Source organism: Xenopus tropicalis, chromosome 8 (genome assembly GCF_000004195.4).
Source record: "Xenopus tropicalis strain Nigerian chromosome 8, UCB_Xtro_10.0, whole genome shotgun sequence".
In the NCBI taxonomy this organism is placed as follows: domain Eukaryota; kingdom Metazoa; phylum Chordata; class Amphibia; order Anura; family Pipidae; genus Xenopus; species Xenopus tropicalis.
In genome coordinates, this window is record NC_030684.2 from 113554824 (window position 1) to 113578558 (window position 23735).

At 39.0% G+C, this 23735-nt stretch overlaps 1 protein-coding gene across 5 annotated transcripts in view; it reads left to right on the top strand.

Moving 5' to 3' along the window:
- The window catches only part of npas3 (neuronal PAS domain protein 3), a 284441-nt gene that overhangs the window by 5957 nt on the left and 254749 nt on the right, over positions 1 to 23735 (top strand). Inside the window, exon 1 of one of the 5 annotated variants that reach the window (XM_012968648.3) lies at positions 12717 to 12991. The exons of 3 other annotated variants lie outside the window; for them this stretch is intronic. In XM_012968648.3, the coding sequence (XP_012824102.2) occupies positions 12942 to 12991 (50 nt within the window). In that variant the 5' untranslated portion in view covers positions 12717 to 12941. 5 annotated transcript variants of the gene reach the window in all.

Below are 23735 nucleotides of genomic sequence, written 5' to 3' on the forward strand. Positions count from 1 at the left end.
TTTGCAAGCCGTGTCCTTCAGAGGTGGATGAGAATTGGAAATCAGCAGGGGTTAATCATATTCCTCTCTCTGCCCGCACCTTGTTTATCAGAACATATGGAAATCACCTGTCACTCCCCAAAGTGTTAGGGATCAGTCACAGGATTGGGAATAGCAGGGGGGGAGAGCAGAGGTCAGAGAGGAAAAGCAATGAGACATTGATTTCAGCGCAAAGCTTACAATCTAACACAGTAATAGACGTATCAAGTCACAGCTCTCCACCGCGCCAGATTTTACAACTGGTCAGTATTTCAGCCTAGATTGAAAAAAAAATCAACATTTTTCTTTTTTCAATATATATATAAATATATATATTCATCGCAAGATAGCGTCATGCTGCATTATTCAAAGTAAACAGCGATTCATCTTTAAACATTGGTACCCAGCAAAATAATACCATTTTCCAAAGTTGAATCAATACTATTTCTGTTTGATTTTTTAAGTAGTTTCCTCCTATTTAAAAAAAAAAAATCCTGCCTCTTTTTGTTTTCCCTAAGAACAAAGATAAATGCTCAATTTCCACGCAGCTGGTATCATACACTGTGCAACTGATGCTTGTGTTACAGAAGGAGACGTAACTCATCTATTTCAGGCTCTTCTGCGTGAAAAAAGATTGAACAAATATCCAAAGATTCCTGTAGATTAAAAGCATTTCAGATGATTTTTTCTGCTGATCATATCTGCATTTAAGATAGGAGCTAATTTTTTTACTTAAACGCTCTGTTCCCAACCACAGACCGGCAGTCTCTTTCATACATCACAGCACATACTCTTAAAAGAGTAACAATAAAATGAAAGTTTTGCGTGCTGATCAGAAATGCTGTCATATTGCTGTTTGCTGCTGTTCATACAGTGGCAAAAAGAATATATATATATGTGTGTATATATAATGCCATCAATCATTTTTTTGTGGCTGGAAAAATAGCTGTCATATTTTTCCCATTAAGTAAATCACTACCAAGTCACATTATTATTAAGCAATGCACTTTTTATAAATAATCATTTCTTTACATTTACTTTTAACCACTATTTTTAAAGGTAATAGGAAGAACATTGCTGATAGCTAAACTCTGTGTAATTTTTATACTTATCATCTTGACTCTAGCTAAGAACAGTTTGCCTTTCCCACTCACCCTTAATTACTGTAAGCATCAAGACCTTGTAGGAACCCAGGCCTTAAATGACTGACCACTGCCTTACCGTTATATAGGGCAAGGATTTTTCACTTCCTTTGGTCAGTTCTATGAATAAGTAGATTAAATACAATAAATAGAATAAAAGGTATGGTGCTAGAAGAGGCATTTTGATAGATAAGTTTGGCCTTTGCTATTCTTATTATATAACTTTATTTACAGTATTGTGCCACTCCAAAGTAACACAAATTGATAATGCATTTGATAATTAGCAAATGTTCGGGAGCTGGCTAAAGCCTGACAGTCTAAACACATGTTGTTTATATAGGAAATGTCTTTTATATAAGTGAGCAAGGCTTTTCTTTATTGCAAGCTGTTTTTCTAGAGAGTCTGTGAGTCCACAAGGGAAAGATATTTTAGAGATAGAAGACTGCTGGAGGAAGAGGTCATACACTGGTGCTGAAGGTTGTCGGCACGAGGGAGAACCATATGAATCACTGAAAGCATAGTGCAAGCATAGATCTGTCTACCAGAAGAAATTAATTTGAAACAGCGTCAGATAAACAAAGAGTAAATTGCTAAATGGAAGGCAGACAAGATTTAAAGCAAGTCGAAGCTAGAAATCTGGTTAAGGAACACTGAGGGTTTTTTTTTGTGTGTCCCACTGATCTAATTTATATTGTGTTTTTATTTTATGTGTATGTTGGAGGATATAGATGCTTGCACTCCAAGCCTGGCTGGGGTCAATGCATTAAGCATCACTTGGTTCTCTACTGCTGCCAGCTAAAGGGTTAAATCCGGCTTTTTTATTCCCGCCCCCAACCCCGGTAGGCCTTGAAGATAGGCTGGGATCACTGTAGTTCTGGAATGAAGAAGGAGTTAACTCAGTGGGTCAGTAAAAAGCGTGAGAGTGTATTGAGCAGGGAGGTGGACCCCATGAGATGAGAGGTGGAGGGACCGGTTGGTGTGCGCACACACCATATATTTCATATATTATTCACGCCAGGATCAATGAATAGCTCTGTTTTTATCTGCAGCCAGAAAGATGCACACAAATATCAATGCAATAGGTAATTATACTTTTTATAAACCTAATATTTTTAAAACCAGCAATTAAAATGCTTTATAGATCCCTGCAGACAGCAGTTATTCAGCTTTGGAAAAAAGGCATTGACCTCCTGTTTCCAATTCAGTAAAATGTCTAAGGTCATATATCCAATAGTTAGAGGGGGTTGAGTATATAGATATATAATTTATATATCTTTATGGAGCAGGACAAGCAGCTATAAAAAGAGGTTTCATTTTAACTGTCAGTATTTGTGGATAATTTCTAGGGTAACTGCGCCTCTGCTGCCCCTGTAAGCTGTGCTGTTAATGGGGCAAATTAGCACATTTATTACAAAATTGGGCCCATTTTATTAACTATTGTTTGTCTGAGTAAGATTAAATATTAAGAATTTCTTTCTGGAACAATAAAATACTTTTATATATTTTTTTTTTCAATTATTTGCTCTGTGGGTTCTGGGTTTGATTCCAGGCAGGGCACTGTCTGCAAGGAGTTTGTCTGATCTCCCCCTGCTGTATGTGTAGTTTTTCTCTGGGTACTCAGATTTTTGCGCACACTCCAAAAACGTACAGGCAGCTTAATGGGTTCCTGATAAAATGGGCCCTAGTGTGTGTGAATGTGATAGGGACCTTAGATTGTAAGCTCCTCTGAAACAGGGACAGTGAATAATGTATAATCTCTGTAAAAGCACTGCAAAATTTGGCACTAAATAAATAAATAAAAGATTAGAATAATAATTCCTGTCAGAAACTGGGATGTTTTCTCAAAATTAGGGGTGTTTTTGGATTTTAGGATTCTGGGGAGGGCTATAATGACAATGGATGGAATAGCAGGCAAGGAATCTTGATCAAGAATAGCCCCATTGCTAACTTTCGTTCATTGTATTGTATGTATGTATTTCTTTATTTATAAAGCGATACTTATGTACGCAGCGCTGTACAGTAGAATACATTAATACAAACAGGGGGTTATTAAGATAATAATAGATAAATACAAAGTATAACAATAAATACAGATAAATACAGTTGCAATAAGTTAAGAGTCAAAGACACAAGAGGATGGAGGTCCCTGCCCTGTAGAGCTTACAATCTTGGTGTTTCTTAGTTATTCTTAATACGGTGCATAACTGCTAGGGGATTTAACCTGCAAATGATATAGGCAGGCCCTGTGTTTCACCCAAGCCAGAAACTATGGATTCAGTGACATGCATAGAGCTATGTGGGCTATTGGTCTTAATCTTGTGGCCCTGGAGTGTAATGGACAAATTAACATACGTTTAGGCTAAATTCATTAACACCACTCTACATGAAATGATATTCAGATATCAGAATGAATAATATCCTAGACAGGAACTGTATAAATTACATTCTCTGAAAACTAGAGTTCAAGATACAATTTCTAGATAGCGGAGCCCCTTTGCTATTGAAAGTGGCTATATTTAGGATGTTTTAGGTACAGTTAATAAAGAAAGTCTAAATGCTGTTACATGGGGTACAATTATTGTAGCAGCGTTTATATGATTTTAAGAAGGTAAATATCAGTGTCTTAACGGAGTCATATGAGAGTTTAATAAAATGTGACAGTCTCCTGTTTGTAGGAACCCAGTGTTTTTGTCTTTGTAATTCATAACAACCTAGGGCTTGGTTGCTTTGCCATAAAGTATCGGTAATACAAAGCATTTAAAGGGTTTTATGGGCATTTAAATGTAGTTAAGCTTTGTAGAATACATTGGTTTTAGCACTTGACCAAGAAATTAAACAGGGGCCTAATGTTATTTGAAAAATCTATACAATAAAATATAAAATGGGCAATTACTGTCAAGAAATAGTTTATTTTTGCTAGATTAACAGATACAAACTGTATATGTAAAAAAAAAATACAGGTATAGGATCCATTATCTGGAAACCTGTTATCCAGAGAACTTCGAATTATGGAAAAAGCAATCTCCCATGGACTCCCATAATTATAATTAAATAATTTAAATTTTTACAAATTATTTCCTTATAATAATAAAACAGTACCTTGTACTTAATCTCAACTCAGATATAATTAATACTTATTGGGACCAAACAGTCCCATTGGGCTTATTTGATGTTAATATAATATTTTAGTACCGAGATCTAAATTACAGAAAGACCCCTTATCTGGAAAACGCTTGGTCCCGAGCATTCTAGACAACAGGTCCCATACCTATATTTTCAGTTTAAAAAAATCTGTTTTTGGAGACCCCTAAGCTATAACTCTCAAGGAGATACAGTGTAATAAATACAATGGAAAGAGAAGATATAGTAGAAATCATGGACAGATGTTTATGAAAGCTTGGAGAGCTAAACCTTCCTAAACCAACAACAATGTGTTTCTTATACCAAACAGGATGGAGGTATTTTAATGCAGTTTGACACTACATCTATCCTGCCATGTGAAATTGACACTGTATTTATACTACCATTATATTTGGAATAGGCACTGTATTTCTTGTGCCACGTGGTCTGGGATGCATGAAATTGGCACTGACTGGCGTTATCATGTTGTGTTTTGGGATGTTAATATCAAACTGGACCTGTATTTATTCTGCAAGATGTTTTGGGAAGTATTTTTCATGAAATTTCCACTGGATTTATCCTGCCATGTGTTCTGAGGTATTATCATGGAATTGTGTACTTGATCCTGGGATACTGTCAAAACACAAAAATCTTCCTTCTCCTATAGTAGATATAGTATATACAAAGTATATATGTATATATATGTATATATATACAGAGCCTTCATGGAAGAAAATTACAGCAAGTCTGTTTTGTAGTTTTATGTAATAATAATAATGTTAATAATGTAATTCTAATGTAGAATGTACAGTTGAATTGAAATTAATAACTGCATTGTGTTTGATCATTATTATTATGTAGCAATCTTAAGGATTGCAGTAGCAAGGATATATACAAAGTGCCTGGCCCTTTAATATATAGAATGGTAAAAAAAAATACTGCACACGTTATACATTGAATTACTAGCAAATAATTGAATCAGTGAGCTTGCCACCCTGTACAGCACAGAAAGGAGGCAGCGCAGCCTGTGTTTGCTTTCACAAAAGTCCCGAAATTCAATTATTCTGCAGGCAATGTACTTGTACTTCCATCGACTTTAGCAGCCAGCTGTCTAGCCCTTTCTCTGTCACAGAGGCCTGTAATACATTTCCAAGCGATCAGTCGTGGGACCCTCTAGCAGTAATAGGGTAAACCCTTTAATGGCTTTGCTATTTGCAGACGGAGAGTCCACCGTGAAGGCTTATTGTTGCCCCCCCCCCCCATCCAAGGCTTTGATAGGCAGGGTCCGAGTGTGGGGGGAGCGTCGCAGACTATGATTGGAGGATGTAAAAGACTGTGTGATCAGTAATGGTTTATTGACATTCCCAAGCATTGCAGCCTCTGTTGTGAACTCACTTTATTAATTTATCTGTCAGAGCTATGCACACAAACATATACAATTATTGGGCTATCATATACGTTACATATAGTGTCTCTCAGCAGCTGATACATATGGCTATATGACTATATATCAATGTGCTGTGGCTGTTGGTCTTCCCAGCTCTGTGATCATATGTGTGTGAGAGAAAAGTGTAAGATAAAGATACGCATGAGCATGATAATGTTCATTAGGCTGGCTCTGAGTATGGACCGATTCATTAAAATACATCATCTGGTCTGTTTTTTTTGTAATGGAAACACTAAATACAATAACAGTAGCGCTTTCAGCACAGTATGAGTCCAGTGCAGGTCTCCATGCGTGCAGGTCTCCATGCGTTTTGTTCGGTGCAACCTGTTCGGGGGTACTTGTGAGCAATTTAGCTTTATTGATTTTGAATGCTTACGTGCATAGGGATGTGTGTGTAACGCACAAGTGCACACAGTGAATTGGAATTAACCGGTGAACTGTATCCTTATATTTCCCTCTCTGATGTCACAGAAAGACACATATTACCTAGACACTCCAGGCCTGTTTACTTCAACAAATATACACCCATGTTCTAATGAGCTAGAATGAGCTCACACCATCCCAACTGTATATATATACTGTATATAGTTCTTGCAGTCCAGCTCCTGCATTTCCTGCCCTTACTTGCCTTTGATGTCATATGTGGTGCTAGTACAGAGCATAGTGCTCTCTGCACAAAGCAAAAACTGTGGTACTTATGTTAGCCAGTGGCAAAAATAATAAATAAAAAACACAAATACAAAAGTATTGTAGAAATTATTCCTATATTGGCTTACAATAAAAATACATTGCAAGCTTTTGAAACTCTAAGGCCATTTCGGCAGGCAGAATACAAATGATGAGAGAGAAGTGTTCATGAGCAATAAATTAGGAAGTTACAGATGTATTTTTATTGTTAGCCAATATAGGTATCATTTCTACAATTTTGTATTTGTGTTTTTTTTATTTATTATCTATGAACAAAGGACACTTTTTGCATAATGTCTGTCTTAGCAAAGGTGTGCCTTGTGTATAATGAACAGGTAAGGGGCTTTAAAGAAGATGGTGGTCACTTCACATTCTACTTCCAACATTTTGGGTGCAGATTGCCAATACTAGTGTGTCATTCACTAGTAAAGTGTATCCCTTTTTGCCTCTTTTCTGCAATTTGCACCTTCTTCTAAATTAATAATAAACATTGCAGTGACAGAACTGTTATGTAGACCTCATAAATGTACCATAACCATGCATAAACAATTCCAATATTGATAGTTAAGTCTGGGGTTTCTTTCTTTATGTTATTTATTCATTTGTATTAGCTCATTTCATTAGGTCCAATCATTATGCCTCTTCCAACACACACATTAGCCCTCTTTACTCCTTCAAGTTGTGTCCCTTTGCATTGGCTAACAAAACATGGGTTTCTGCAACGCACTAGTGATTTCTCTGTGTGTCTGTATGATTAACTACTCCTTCTGGGAACAGATGAAAAATGGAGGCTTGGGATGTAATTTTAGAAAGTAGTGTATACATTGCAGGCTTTCTCTAAGAGTCAATTTGTATACCAGTGTATGCCATATACCAGTTTTTTTTTTAATTTGTATTACTTTATGGTCTTTACATGGAATACACTGATTGAGAATTGCTTTGTCATCCATTGTTTTTTCTTTCTGGACTCCTGTAGTTTCCCTTTGTGTCTATGGCCTTTTCTTTTACATGCTGAGTGCTGGTCTTCAGTCAACAAACTGCTGTCCACAAAATGCATCTGGGCCTGTGTGTTCACTAGAAATTGTCATATTAAATGTACGTTATAGAACTGTCTTTACCCTTCAAATGCACAACGGTAAATCCGTTTGGGATGATCATCACATGCCATTTCCCATTTTACTTAACTCCCTTTGAACAGAACAAATATTAGCCCATGAATGCTACAATATGTAATACCATCTGCAAAGAGTGCCTTTTAATGCTGACTTTAGCACAGGTATGGGATATGTTAATCAGAAGCCTGTTATCCGGAAAGTTCCGAAATTATGGTGAGGCCATCTCCCATAGACTCCATTATAAACAAATAATTCACATTTTTAAAAATGATTTCCCTTTTCTCTGTAATAAAAAACCAGCACCTTGTACTTTCTAACTAAGATATAATTAATGCTTATTGGAGGCAAAACAGTCCCATTGAGTTTAATCGGGAAAACCCATGTCCTGAGCATTATGGATAACAAGTCTCATACCTGTATATGCAATAAATAAAACACGCTGAACATGGAATATAGTCCCAGCTGTTGTCCAGAACTTTTCTCTACCAGTCATAGTAATATTTTCATTATCAAAAACCTTGTCTGTTACTCTTGTTTAAAAAAAAAAAAAAAAGTAACAGTATTTCTTACAAAAAGTTCATACTGGTGTCCATACCCTGTTGGTGTCGGCTGTGGATCAGGCCTTTGAAACAAATTGGCATATGTTTTATCCTTTCTACTGATATCTGATCAAGATTCATTTATATATAATTCAGATGTGGGTATTGCTCTTAGAACGTGGTCTGTGGGTGTACTGCATGGGAAGTGTTATCTAGTCATTGGCATGGAGAACACCTAGTTTAACCAGCCACTTTGGGCAAGCATCCATTTGCTCATTGACCTGGCCAAAAGATCAATTTTTATATGTATGGCCAGCTTTAGTAAGGTAATGTCATTCACATTAACCCATAATAACCAGCTCAGACTTTATGTCATAAATTGGTCATATGGCCAGATATGTTTATTTGGCAGCTTATCGTGTTGCTCTCCACCCACCTTTACCCAGTTTCCATGCAATAAGCCTCAGCACAACTCCTCAAACAGTCCCACAATCTGCAAGTTTAATGTCACTGCTATTACACAGTTTTATCAGATAAATTAGTGATGGATTTGGGTCTGTGGTAGCTTGTTAGTCTCTAAAGGTTACTAAGGCAATTTTCTAAGAAGCAAAGGTGAGCAGTGACAGCCTTCTTGGGCAACCAGGAACTAATGTAAATCAGTTGCTAAACGGGTCAGAGACCCACATCAACCATGCTGCCTCGTGCAGATGCGCCACTGTGTACTGTAAATGCTTCATGTATTAAAACTAAAGGGGAAGTAAACAAAACAATCATATATATGTATTTTAGCATTCCCTACAAGACCCCTATAAGTCCCCTTAAGGTATCTCCACCTTCAACATTCAGGTTCTTGCTGGACCCAATTTACCATTCTGTGCTCCTTTCTTTGTTGCCTGGGGCAGCAAATATCTGCAGTGTGGGATGTACAGAGTAATTATGTAGATAAAATGGCAAAATCTGGTCACAGCAACAAACCAGATGATTGTTTTAAAACAGGTGACAGTGGTCTGTGATTGGTTGCTATGGGTTACAAGACCTAATACCGATTTTGTCACGTTTATAGCATGACCCCCTTAATATGCATACCTTGTGTGAAAAAGAAAGGCTAACCCAATTTCTTAGTAAAAACCAACCAAGTGCTGAGCCATAAGTTTCCCTTTAAAGACAGTTATTACAGCAATTTTCCATAATTAATCAAAACAGCATGTTTGGGGGCTATTAAAAAAATATGTATCTGCCATGACAGATAAAACACCGTGTGTCAGTTATGACTGAAGACTGGAGGAATGAGTTATAGCACTTCATTTATCACACAATGTTGGCCCCAGGTGATGTTCCTCTCAAACAATGCGTTGGCAGTGGACAAGAATTTCTGAGAGCGAGTGACATTTATCACTTCATTCCTACAGGTTTTAATCCAGAACCAATGTAGCAGATGTATCATATTTAATAATTCTCAAATAAGCCTTTCTTATCATATGATACCTTACAGTTCTTGCATAATGAAAGAAAATGTAAGTCTAAGTGACTTACCCATATACTGTACAACCAAGAGCAGTGTGTTTATGTCCCATTCTGCACTGCTGGTTTTGACTCTGGCATTCCCTTTTAAGGGTGTATTTATCACCTTATTTAATAAAGTGATAAGTCAATGTTGGTCAGTGGTTCTCAACCTGTGGGTCAAGACCCTTTCACAGGGGTCGCCTAACACATCGGGAAACACATATATCCGATGGTCTTAGGAATAATTTTATGGTTGGGGGTCACCACAACATGAGGAACTGTATTAAAGGGTCGCGGCATTAGGAAGGTTGAGAACCACTGCTTTATTATTTACTTACTAAACTTTTAAACATTTTTATACAGTTATTGAAAATCATTTCTTGCAGACTAAAATTACGAACAATTGTAATCACAGTGTCTTGACACAAAATATATTTCTCCATCTAGTCCCAATTAGAATTTTATCTGATAGGATTTATTATTTAATTAAGCCAATTTTACCCTTTGACAAACTGTTTGTCCCTGTCCTAATAGATTTAATATCTTATCTTTGCTAAAGGGACTTGTACCCAACTAGCTTTCCTTTTGGTAAACCATGGATTTATGCCAACTTAATGGACATGTAAGTGATTATTAAGTGAACATCCTGTTTAAAATATTTAAATACCTGCCACTCCAATTGTTAAAAGGGTAATAGTAAGGCTGTAGTATCCCCTTATTCACTTAGGATTCCTTCTACTTCTCTAACTCACTCGGCCACCTGCCTTAGGAATTTGCTTTGGTTGTTGGCTAACTGAGCATGCTCAGTTCTTCTTAACTTAGTTTACTAAACACTCCTTCCAGTCTAGCAGCTAATGAAGAGGTGGCAATGCTGGTGTTCAAAGAAACTCTGCTCTAGCTGTGCACTCTTCTGGAGAAACACATTTTTTCTCCTAACCTCCTCTCCTGAGATTAATTTATCTATTACAGTGCTCAATCCAAGCAGAACATTTTTTATCAACATAAATTCTACCTGTGTAAGCCTGCATTCTTCATTGCATGAACCTTATATGCACATGTGCTGTTTGCAGATGTAAATGTCAATGATGATGTCAGAGGGATGATGACAGAGTGAAAGCTGGTATTAGTTTTAGGAAAATGTGGTGGTGGTAATCTTGAATTTTAAAGATTTACTCTACCGTTTGCACATTTATTTACACATTTGTAATTTAGCCAGATGCCAGTTTGAGTCCGCACCCTTAAAATTATTTGACTTTAAAGCTCTGGACAACTGATAGTGGCAAACATCTGATAACAGAAAATGTAATATTTACATGTTTATTTAAATGTAAATTTGAAAATTATGGTTCAGGTTTTTGTGGAGGATTTGGTATTTAGCCGAATCAAAACATTATGGATTTAGTAAATACCTACATTTACCATATAACTCAGGCAGGCCAAGGAAAGTAGATATTCTAAATATACTACTACTAATAATAATAATAATAAATATGGTATAGTAAGTAACATTCTGAGGTAGGTGGTAGTGTTTAGTGGTTGTGGAGAACAGGCATATTCGCGATATACAAAATTAGAATACAAAGGTTAAAGGAGAAGGAAAGGTACCGTCACTGGGGGTGCCAAAATATTAGGCACCCCCCAGTGATTTTAATTGCAGAGCTGGTGCTCCTGTTAGGAGAAAACTGCACCAGCCCGGGGTAACTGTGAGACAGCAATTCTTTTCCTTCTGTCTTTGCTCCGCCTGCACAGTAGAGTGAAAAGCTGAACTTTAACAAGAAAGTCAAAATTTTCACCCTGCTGTGCATACGCCGTCCCCGGAATTAAAAAGAACGAAGACAGACAGAAGAGGATTGCTTGCCGCTACCCCGGGCAGGTGCGGTTTTCTCCTAACAAGAGCACTTGGGTGCCTAATATTTTGGCATCCCACAGTGATGGTACCTTTCCTTCTTCTTCAAGAAACTGGTTTTTGTGTTTTCTCTCAATGCTTCATGTTTTGGGGTTCTGACATTATAAAATGGTGCTATAATCAGTGTGGGACTGAGATGGCAGGGACCCACTAGATAACCATGGATCATGGGCCCACTCTCAAAACTTTAATTTCACCTCTCCTCCCTTTAAACTCCTTATTATCTTAGTCTCTTTTCTCTACATACTATACCCTATTCTTCCATCTATCAAACTGCCTTGTTCCCATACAGAAATAGAGAATGACCATAAAATAGGCTAAATAATTAGAAGCAAGGGGGCCCACTGACACTTGGGCCCACCGGGAGTTTTCCCTGGTATCCTGGTGGGCCAGTGTGACACTGACTATACTCAAGGTGCCTGCTAGTATATGAGCACTCACCTATGAGGAGCAGTGTGCAGTGCTAGACATTTATCTTTTTTTACTAAATTGCCATCCAGTGGGGGCCATACAAGAGGACACCTTTGCCCTTCTCATGTGACTTCCTTAATAATACAAATACAACTTGTAAACAGACACAGGTTATATAGCCCCACTTGTTTAAATTGCATCAGGCACAATGATGCTGACATGTGATCAGAAAATGCTGCATTGTGGGGAAAAAATGGAGAATATTAGTTCATTCAGTAAACCATGGCCTTGAAGTCTAAACAGACTTTCTCCCTATTAGTAAATCTGATGGCATCAGGGATAATTTTTTCCTAGTCCTAGTATATATGTTTATTTCTCTCTCAGGTATAGGTATGATATTGGCAGACACAAGGGAGAGGCTGATTGTAGCTGCAGTAACACTCCCAGTCACAGTCAGGGATGCTGCTAAACTTCACAGGGTGGCAAAAGTCTATGTGATTATTTATAAGACTGGGAAATGCTCAATGGGAATGTGGAGAAAGAGAAATTAACATAGGAAGGCATTAAACATAATAAAACAACTAGAAATGGTATTACTGTAGCAATAATGGAAGGGAAATGTCAGAAAAAGGAAAAGGTGTAAAAATGAGGAAAATGAGTAAAGGACCAGGGAAGAGAGACTGGAGACATGATGAGAGATAGGAAAGGACAGGGAAACATGAGGTAAATAAGCGGTTCCAGTGCAGTGAGGGGAGCAGGCATGAGGCAGATATATAGAAAGATGAAATAAAGGAGAAGGGAGAAGTGGGAGAGCGGAGAGGAGGAGGGAGAGCCGAGGAGGAGAGAAGGGAGGGCGGTGTGATGGAACCCAGTGATGGAGGGATGCAGCGCTAGTTAGATCCGCTCTCACCCTCGGGAGGAGGTGGAGAGCTTGGCCGGGCTCAGGGCTCATGCAAGCGGCTGTGTGAGCGGAGAATGTCGGCTCCCCCCACACTGGGCCCGGGATGCCCGCTGCTTTGACCCACCGGACACAGCGGGGCCGCTGCCCGGAATATGGCGCCCACCAAGCCCGGCTTCCAGCAGGACCCCTCCCGCAGAGAGCGGTAAGACAGGCCGGGGATCGGGGGAGGCCTGGGGCTGGAAGGCACTCATGGAAAGCTCAGCACCATGCACCATTCAGCATATGACGTGTACAGTCCTTGCCTTGTGTATACACTGTGCCTGCCACATGGAGATGCACAGGGAATTAGCCACGCATCCCCCACATCTACCATTATCCATAACTTCTTATACTCTGAGCTTTTGGGTTCATAAAAAGACACTCTCAAGTGCACTGTAGTAACAAATGGCATCCCCCATAGTCTGTGTGCGCAGCCTGTGACATGTACAGGTGCAAGTCTGCCCATAAACATTCTCCAGCCCCTCATTTACAGCTCAGGTAAAGGAGTCAAGCAGTGGCTGAATGAATACATTGGTTCTGACAGGACTTAGAGAGCCCTCAGTGTGACTCTGTAGTTCAGCATTGGTTTGTTTTCTATGGTTACAGGGTGCTGTAGTGAATATACACTTATTACACCACAGGTTGCTTCAGCTTGCTGCTGGGCATTTTATATTGTATAAGTGGACACTCTCCAAATGGGTGCCCTGTTTGAATACTGTACTGACTGACGTGCTGAAGGTATGGCATACAATAAAGCATTAATAATTGTAATGTTTCCCCATTTCATGTAAATTCAAGCTCTGGTGGACATGTTTATAAAAGTGTGAGAGTAATTCCAGAATTTTCCATCAAAGTCTGTATTTGAAACAGTATAGTTAGTAAAATTGTGTAAGCTGCTCAGTTTTACCAACCATGCTCATTTCCAGACATGGCTACAGTAGCACTTAACCACTTTATAACTTCTCCAACTTTTGCAATTCATGACACTCTATGGCCACCAACATTCCATGACAAACATGGGCGCCCAGAGCATTGTATGACAGACACAGTGTGGCCTCAGTATTTCAACAGAAAGTGGTCAAGGGCACATTCATAGAACAATACACTAGGTGCTCTTCCTTGGCAGGCTGCCCATGTAAAATCTCCAGGGAATAAGACCAAATTTAAAGGGTAGTAAAGCACATTCTTGATTCCCAAGGGCTTTTATTGTAATGAAAATTATACTTAATAAATAAAACTGTTGGGATTGGACATCGGCCTTTGGGGGAGCAACAAGTGGTGGGAGATTGAGGCACTAATTATATTTGTCCTTGCCCTATCAGGACACAATTCTGTCCCCCACACCAGACAGAGTGGGGATAGGAGCTGAATTGTTGAGTTACTAACTTAATGGAAGCTGTGGATGAAAAATAGAAATGTGAGTAAGTGGTTTAAAGGCATAAGGGAAACTTTCTTGTTAAATGTGGAGTGTTACTATCCCTTTAAGATACTTTGAGGAGTAAGCATTGAAAATTACCTTTTGTCGTGGGACCCAGGAACTTTCCGTGTAACTGCAATTCATATTCATCACAGTGGGGAAGGTACATTTATGGATATATGGAATTATAATAACGTGCCCAGATAGACTTGCCATCTAAAATCATTGCCAACCGTCCCTAATTTGAATTTCTAGCGACAGTGCCTTTTTTTGTGTGAATATCTGCTCTAGGGAATATTAATTCCTGACTTCCTGCTAATATTTTAGGTAAGTAAAATTGACCAACTCCATAGATCTATTTAAATTTGTTCCTGTGGCCAAAGAGATAGTGTCAGCTTAGGTATTTAAATACTTAGAGGGCAGTAGAATTGCAGTAATGATGGCAAATGTGTACATGGCACAATGCCTACAATGCCAGCACAGATCCGGCTAGCATACCTGGAAATTATTTGCAGGGGGGGGTTTACCTGCGCAGTCACTTCATTCATGTATATCAAAAGGTGAAATGTGAGCATCTTGGCTAGCTTATGGCAGGGATGGTTCATTCTGCCTGACTCTCTTATTGCACTAATTATCTAGATGAGTGTTAGCCTGAGTAACCTGCTTGAATGTTTTTGGGGAAAACCAATGCAGACAATGGGAGAACTTCTAAACTCCTTTCAATAACACATACATTCCTTACAAACTTGAAATGGATTGAGACCAATTTGCAAGCCAATGTTTTCAAATATTCACAGATATCAGCCTTTAAACCAGTTAGAATATTCAAGGGGAATGTTATAACTGGTTTAATGTCTGCTCCAGGTCTAGTAACATAAAGCAGCCTATAAACACTTAGCATTTACTGCTCTACTGTATCAAGAATAATGAAAAGAAACAACTGATTAGTTATTAAACCAGGAGCAAAACGTGTTCCTGTTACTGTATTGTGTGTCTTAGGACTGTAAAATGTGTAAAAATGTAAAATGTAAAAAATGTGTAAAATGTTAGAATATTGGAAGTCACCTTGGAGTTTGATCATGTGTAAAACAACCTTGTGCCTTTGTGTGGTCATGGATCTCCTTGGTAACTAGTAACATCCTTAGGCTGATACCTCACAGGGCTGAATCTTCTCCTCCATTGGCATCAGCCTCCTACCTTGCCTGCACCCAGTACCATTGTGTCAGCTCAGGTGCAGGCACACGCAGCGGATAACAGTGAATTTCAGAATTTCAGAGCCGATATCCACCGGAAACCATTATTGAACACAGCACAGTGACATTTTTAGTGTCTCAGTCATATAGATGGTGCATATGCCCCATAGAGGAGCGGTCCCCAACCTTTTTTGCGGCAGGGACCGTTCTTAATTAAGAAAATTTTTCACGGACCGGTGGGTACGCATTTCAATTACTGGGGTGTGGTAATAAGCAGGCAACACAATCACTGTATGATACGTATAACTCACAGACATGGTGTTATGCGTGTCGGCAAGTCATACGCACTGGCGCTATACGCATTGGCGCATCATCATGTCATATGCAGCGTTCTGCACATCTTCCAAACACCACTTTGTAACAAATGTAGGGATCAGAGGTGGCCCATTGTAACACAGGCCATGGCCCAGCACTGGTCCGCGGCCTGGTGGTTGGGGACCCCTGCCATAGAGCAAGGGTTCCTAAATTTTGGGTCCAGGTTGAGAAACAGGTTTCCATGATTGCTTTTAAAACAGGAACATCTCCTGTTATTAAAACTCCACATATAGTTTAATCTTTTGAGTCTTGGGTCCCAAGGCCCAACCTCAGACAAAATCCCAAAACATAAAGAAACCCAGGCATAGGGCTCTGCAGCTCTGGGAGAGTGGCAGTACAACTAGTAAATCCGGAAGCTTTACCTTTGGGTTATTGAGCACGTGATGTGCTTAGCTGCAGGTATAGCTTCAGGAGACTCTATTTAGATCCCTTGAATTTTGGGGCACCAGGATTTTGCCAATGGCAATCTCTCACTAATTGGCTTGTCTGCTGTCAGCAGCAGACCTGCGACTAAAGGTAACATGTGGATATTAGCTGCCTTTTAACTCTTCCACTGCTGGCTTTCTGACCATTGAGGGAAAATAGACTGGGTCTTATGATGAACAACAGCCCAATTAACTCTTCTTTCTTTTGTATTTAGTGGAAGTAGGGTAGGACACTGGTGTAGAACACATATAATGTCACTTTCATAATTCTGAGAACTCAGAATTTAAAAATAGAAGCTAAAGCAGTACTTTCCAAACTGTGAGACTTGTCTCCAGGAGGGGCAGATTGAAGAGGCGGAGGTGAGGTGCATAACTAAGTTGCATGGATCCATATTGGTGGCAAAACAATCCTGTTGGGTTCATTTATGTTTACATATTGTTTTTACCACAATTAAGGTCTGGAGAACCAAATTACGGAAACATCCCTTATCCATTAAAACCTCAGGTTCCGCACATTCTGGCTAATAGATCCTATACATGTAGTAGCTTTATGCTGCCATTGGATGGAAGCTTTGCTTGTGTGTCTTGTTTTAAAGGGAGAACTAATTGAATGCCTCTCAAAAAAGAACAAGAGTTTATTCTGGGAAGATAAACCCAAACAAATTGTGCTCCATATCCATCTTGATTGGAGGCGATTACAAGTTTCATAACCTGTCAGCGCCAATTATAATGAACAAAACCTATCTTTAAAGGGCCACTGTGTCTAGAACTATGTAATTTGCATTTGTATTTGATTTTAAAAGGGGACCATTATTTCCCCACTAATTTTATGTGTAGGCTGCATCAGCCTTGCCTAAGATGCCATTGTCTTTCAGACTGGTCTTTTTCTGTGTAGGATAGTGATTATATATAATGATGCGTTTGTAGCATGTTTTGGCATTCATTTTTGTACAGAGTTGCAGAATATGTTGGTGCTTTATAAATATATGTTAATAATAGTAAAAACTCAAGTAATAAACTTGTTGATATGTTACTGGTGGGTCGGCCCTATCCATGCTCACAGTGGTTTGTTCTGTAAAAGGATTAAGTTAGTTCCTGTATTTTTGCTTTTATACACAGTAGGCCTATAAATACAGCCCCACAGTTTAGTGGCATAACATTCCTCTTTTGTCCCCCCTCCCCCGTTGCCAAAAACAATTTTAGGGCCCTTATATACGCTACCACATTTGCTCTACCTCCCTAATTTGTGTGTGCACATATTCGCCTACTGGGTAGGAAAAGGGATTCAGAGTGGTACCGTGCAGCAGACTGGCTATGGCCCCATCTTCGCTGTAGTCATGGGGTATGTGGTATTGTAGTTACCTGTACGAATTGTCAGGTATGTGGCCATACATTGACCAGTACACTTTGGTATCCGACCAATTAACCTAAGGCAGGGATCCCCAACCTTTCCTACTCTCGAGCCACAGTCAAATGTAAAAAGACTTGGAGAGCAACACAAGCACCATAAAAGTTCACGGAGGTGCCAAATAAGGGTTAAGATTGGCCATTAGGTAGCCTCTATGCACACAAAGCTTACAGAAGGCTTTATTTGGTAGTAAATCTTGTTTTTATTTATCCAAAACTTGCCACCAAGGAATTCAAAAACAACTACCTGGTTTGGGGGCACTGAGAGCAACATCCAAGGGGTTGGGGAGCAACATGTTGCTCACGAGCCACTGGTTGGGGATCACTGACCTATGGGCTGAATGGGGGTGTAATGTACTAGTGACCGTTCATGGTATGGACACCTTTCTTTTGTTCCAGTTGTTTGGGCTGAGACTGGATCTGTTGCTAACAAATTCTGGACAGTGAAGTAACTTATAGCATCTAGTCAGAGAGCTATTTTAATTATTCAACTTGCACTAGAATGATCAAAGCTAATTTCTGATTGGTTGCTATGGGTCAGTGTATAGGGCAAATTTGCCTAATGTTATTTAAGGAGCCCCATAGGTGTGAATCCCACCCTGTGATACTTCAGGAGACTTTCCCCTTGACAAGTCAGCCTAATGTCACATGTTAATTTATTATTCAGATCAGTCAAGGATTTGGTGACTCCATAAAATTGCAACATGCATGATAAAACTGTATCTGCTTTAGCCTCTTGTGCTGTAACATTTTTACAAACCGTGGTACATTTTGTTGTTGTAAAACTGAATATGCAATGTTCCGCATTTATACTTGCTAAATACCTTATTCATTTTCCTGGCCCACATGCTTGGCACCCCTCCTGCCCAGCATGACTCCTAAAGCCCTCTGTGCACAGTCAGAATAAAAATATAGCCTGCTCGCCGCTCTTTGCTTTCACGCTACCCCCAAGTGTCTTGGATAACCCAGACAGAAAATAATTATGTTTATTGATGGCTGTAAAGGATGATGGTGCATATTCAAATGAGCTTGTATAACAGAACAAAAATATCAAAAATCAAAACAGCATCAAACTCCCCACTTCTTCAATTAGACTATTATGCATATTCTAAATTATTTAAGTATCGAGAGAATGTGCTGCAATCTCTCAAAATCTTGTGCTCCTCTGTGAATCCTTTGTTCCAATTTGTCTGAAACCCTCAATTAATATCTGCAGTTGTTCCCTGTGAAAGGTTTCTACAATTCCTTTGATGTGAGTTTGGATTTATTTTGTGTAAATTACACTCTTGGGGGTAATACAATAAAAAAAACGCCAGGTTTGCCCAGTTCTTAATTACCTATAGAAACCAATCAGATGTTTGCTTAAAAACTGCTGACTAATGATTGCTACCTGCTGATTGGTTGCTATAGGTTACTAGACCTTTAGCAAACTTTGCACCTGATCTTACATAACCCACTTGAGTCTGATGCCACACGTGGCGTAGGGCTTATTGTTTTGGCAAGCGGATAAACGCTTGCCGAAAAAATCAGCCCTACGCCACATGTGGCATCAGCCTCAGTCTTGAATCCTTGCTGCTTTTCATTTAGTCTAGCTTATATTGTTACCGCTCTTTGGGCCTGATTCACTATAGTGCGATAAAAATTATCGCACGTTTTTCTGCGGTAAAAAAGACGCGATAATTTGCGGGCGATTCACCATAGTATTATCGCGTGCGATAAATCGCCATTTTCGCATGCGGTATTTCTTGCGCTAGTTTTACTGCATTTGTTATTTTCCGCGCTGAAAAGAATACGATCGCATGATTCACTATAACTTTTGTGCGCTAAATATCGCATTCGGCTATAAGAAAATTAACTCCTACTACAGGCAGGCGATAATTATAGAAAAGTACAGTAAATTAGTTTTTTGCAATAAAATATGGACTTTGCAGTGTTATTTATTCAAGTCTGTGTTTCCCCTAGAGTGATGCAGCCGTCAGTTTGCAGCGAAATGTTAATTTTTAATACAGTAATTTTCCGCAAGTATTGGCGTGTATGGCTAACATGGCGTGCGTTCATTTGCGCGACTATTTATATTTGGCTACAAGTGCTGAAATGTTTCGCCAGGCATGGATTCGCAGCAAATTTTTTGACGTGCGTTGAATTTTTTCGCGGCGGATTTTTTCATGCGTTTCGCAAAACAATCCGCCAATGGCAAAACGCATGAAAAAAGTCGCCACGCAAAAATTCAACGCACATCCAAAAATTTATACAAGCGTCAAAAAATAATAGTCACGGGCAACAATTTTTTTGCCAGCACAACATTTTTGCCGTTTCATGGATCTTTCGAAAGATTTGCTAATTTTTCTCTAAAGATAACCAGAACACATTTGCTCATCACTAGTGGCTACTATTTATAAGCATCTACTATTTATATGATACCATTTATATGCTACCATTTATATGGGGCTAATATTTATATACACCATTTATATGCGGCGACTATTAGCGTGCGTGATTTAGCGCATGTACCGGCAAATACCGCATTGAAATAGTCTTCGCGAGTTAAATAACGCATGCAATATCGCGCGTAAAAAAGCGCAAGTATGCTTATAGTGAATCGTACGAAAAATCGCCAAAATTAAGAAGCGGTAAAATTTATAGCGCACGCTAAAAATAGCGCACATTTTATCGCACTTTAGTGAATCAGGCCCTTTGTCTCTTATCTTGTTAAATAATCAGTGGTTTTAGGGCACTGCCACACAGGATAATTACTCAGGGCTGGCAGCCATAAACGGGGTACCCTTTCACTTCGAAATGCCCCTGGAAAAGTATAAACTATATAGAGAGGAAGTACCTCTACTGTAACATATACGCAAATTAGGCTTTAACATGGAGTTCTAACAAAGGCACCAGACTGAAGTTATAATAATATAACTGTTGTGCATTATAGAAAATATTGTGCAAATGCTAAATGTTTTTTGTATTTATATTATTGATGTTTGCGCTATGAACCCTCAGCTTTGACTGGGCTTGCCGTGGGGTCAAAGCAACATATTGATCTCTTGGGGAAAAAATGTCCAAAAGGCATTGACATGTTATAATGTGTAAGAATTGTTTGATGTCTTTATAATATAGGCTTGTGGCCCTCTAGCTGTTAAATAAATGTAAGTGTTTATGGATAACATTTCCAAAGGCACTTCTGTTTATTCATTGGCAGTTTGCAGTGAGCACCAATGACTGCACACACTGGACATATGAAAGCAAGAAAACCTTGGAATTCTATGGGTAGCCAGTGCCCATAAATGCTAAGTGAATCCGATGTCACAAACATTGGCAGGTCAGATATAACACTATCCCCACCACCAAAATCATGTGCTGCAATTTGCATATATTTGCCAACTGGCATCTGCATTGCTGTGTTGGGCACAAGTTGCGGCACTTGGTGGGTACCTGGAATGCTAGGAAAGATGTTGATTTGTGTTCAAAAATTATGTTTGCTCTTTGATGTACATCAGTTTAATATAAATAACTTAATATGATAAATATATGCCGTTTGCCTTTTAGCACAAACAGGGCATTTACAAAAGTATCAGAGAGACAAAATGCTGAGTGCCATTGTTCTTATACCTAGTATGCTCTATGGTTCGTAAGTCCCATCACCTGCATAGTGCGTCGTCTAAGGAGCTTATAAAATCCAGTTGCAAACACCCCTTTATAATATACAGGGGCCAGACTAATAGGTACAGAGAACTAAATGGAAGGCAATAGAGAAAACACGTTACAGAGATTGGGCAGTTTGGCCTGGGAAGAAGAGGTGAGTAGTGCTGTAAAGGAACAAACAAGATTGATCTTCAAGTAGATGTGAAGATTAAACCCATCACAGTAGCCAGCAGGTTGCAAGGAAGCCAGATTTCACGAGATCAGCAATAATGACTTTTCTGCACAGGTTATAGGTGGGTTGAGCAGGTACTAGAGTAGAATAAGAAGACAGTGGTTCTGAATCTGGCCACTTATATAGCAATAATGATTACAAGTTTTGACGTGAGCCTTCAAGGGAAAGCCTGTCAGTCAGTGCTGTGACCACTTCCTGTGGGAGACTGAAGCGACACTCCCATCTTTCATTTCACTCTGGCTTCTGACTTGGGAGGTTGTCTATGCAGCTCTCATATAATGCCAGTTTTAGGAGGTAAAATGCTTTCAAGACATCTTTCTTTCTGCATCATTTCACAATTTGAGGGAGGATGAATATTATATCTGTCTCCGTTAACATTTGTAATATACAGCAAAGACTTGTTTCATTGTTGTACTTTTTAAGTCTATGGAGAATACACAAATTTACAAAACTGTGCACATATTAATTATTGTACTTATCCTGGTCTGGCAGTTTGGGGAAAAATTATATAGCAAATAAATCCCAAAGGGGACATATTGTGTGAAAAACAATATTGTGCCAATAAATTGTACTTATCTAAATATAGGAGGAATGTGCTTTATAAAGTAGTGTTTTGGGCTGATTTATTGAAAATTCCTTAAAAAATCCCACTAGTCCCTCCCATCAGTTCCACTTCCTGCTGCCTCCTTTCCCAGGTTGTGCAGGGGGGCTGGCAGCACTCAGCACACTGTGCTGTAGGATAGGAACCAATCAGTAGCTAGCCTGACCTGATAGGAAACTGAAGCCTGTCTTTGCTTGTGTGACTTCAGGGCTGTGATTCGCTATTCCCCTCTTACTGTGCTATTGGCAGGGACCATTAGGACACGCCTACCCTTCATTTGAAACACGGACAGAGACCTGATAGAATCTATAGGGTGCTCCAATAAAGAGGTCATTTTTACAGACTACTATTTTTTTTGTTTGTTTTTTACCTTTAATTTAAATAAATTAGCTTGCCTGTTTAGGGATACTGAAGGAATGCTGCCATCAAAAATACTGTGTGTATTTGTGCCCTATATATATAGACTTTTACTGCCCAGAGTGATAGAGTTTAGAGTTCTAAAATTTTAATATACAATAAATATAGCTAAAATTGAATGTGCATGAGTACCTATTGTAAGCGTGTATATATATATATATATACAGGTATCGGACCCCTTATCCGGAAACCCATTATCCAGAAAGCTCCATTTTAATCAAATAATTCAGAATTTTAAAACTGATTTCCTTTTTCTATGTAGAAATAAAACAGTACCTTGTAATTGATCCAAACTAAGATAGAAATAATCCTTATTGGATGCAAAACATTCCTATTGGGTTTAATTAATGTTTTATTGATTTGTTAGTAGACATAAGGTATGGAGATCCAAATTACGGAAAGATCCCTTATCCGGAATGCCCTTGGTCCCGAGCATTCTGGATAATGGGTCCTATACCTGTATATATATAGTTGTAGTTATTGGTATAGGAAAGTTAAGTGCTTATGAAAGGAAAATAAGTCCGTAAGAAACAGAACTTATGCTTCTGCGTTTTGTATAACAAAATGTAACAGTGATGAAATAAAGGCGCTGATTCATTTACTGAGAGACATCTAATATTTGACAGAAGAATAGAGGCATTAAATTGTATCTTTCTGGCAAGCTGACAAGGTATGATACAGGGGGAATAAGCACAGTGAACAGACAGCACGAAAGAAAGCAAGCTAGGGACAAGCAAACAGTCTCACAGTAGAGCTCCATGTTGAAATTTATGTTGTCACGAATCCATGCTCATGTGGCCTGTTTGTTGGAAAGAGAATGTGGTCTATTAAAGGAGAACTAAATCCTCAAAATGGGGCAAATTCAGAGGCACAGATCTTTCCTGCTAAAGGGCTGTGGTTGCCTTGGGCTGGTACAGAAGCCTGAAACATAATGAGCAATATTTCTAGGCAACTTCTTTAGTTGCCATCCACATCAATCAATGGGATGGGAGCCCTCCCTCTGTCTATCTAAGGGCTGGCCAGGGCACAGGTTTGGAAGACATTGGCAACATGGCAGGCTATTTTTTTTTATTGAGAAAGGAGCCTGTATAACAAGGTAGGGAAATGTATATGCTATTTCACAAATAAAAATGCCTTAACCACAATGTACTTTCCCCTTCTCACTTAAGTTTTTACAAATTTTACAAGGTTTTACAAT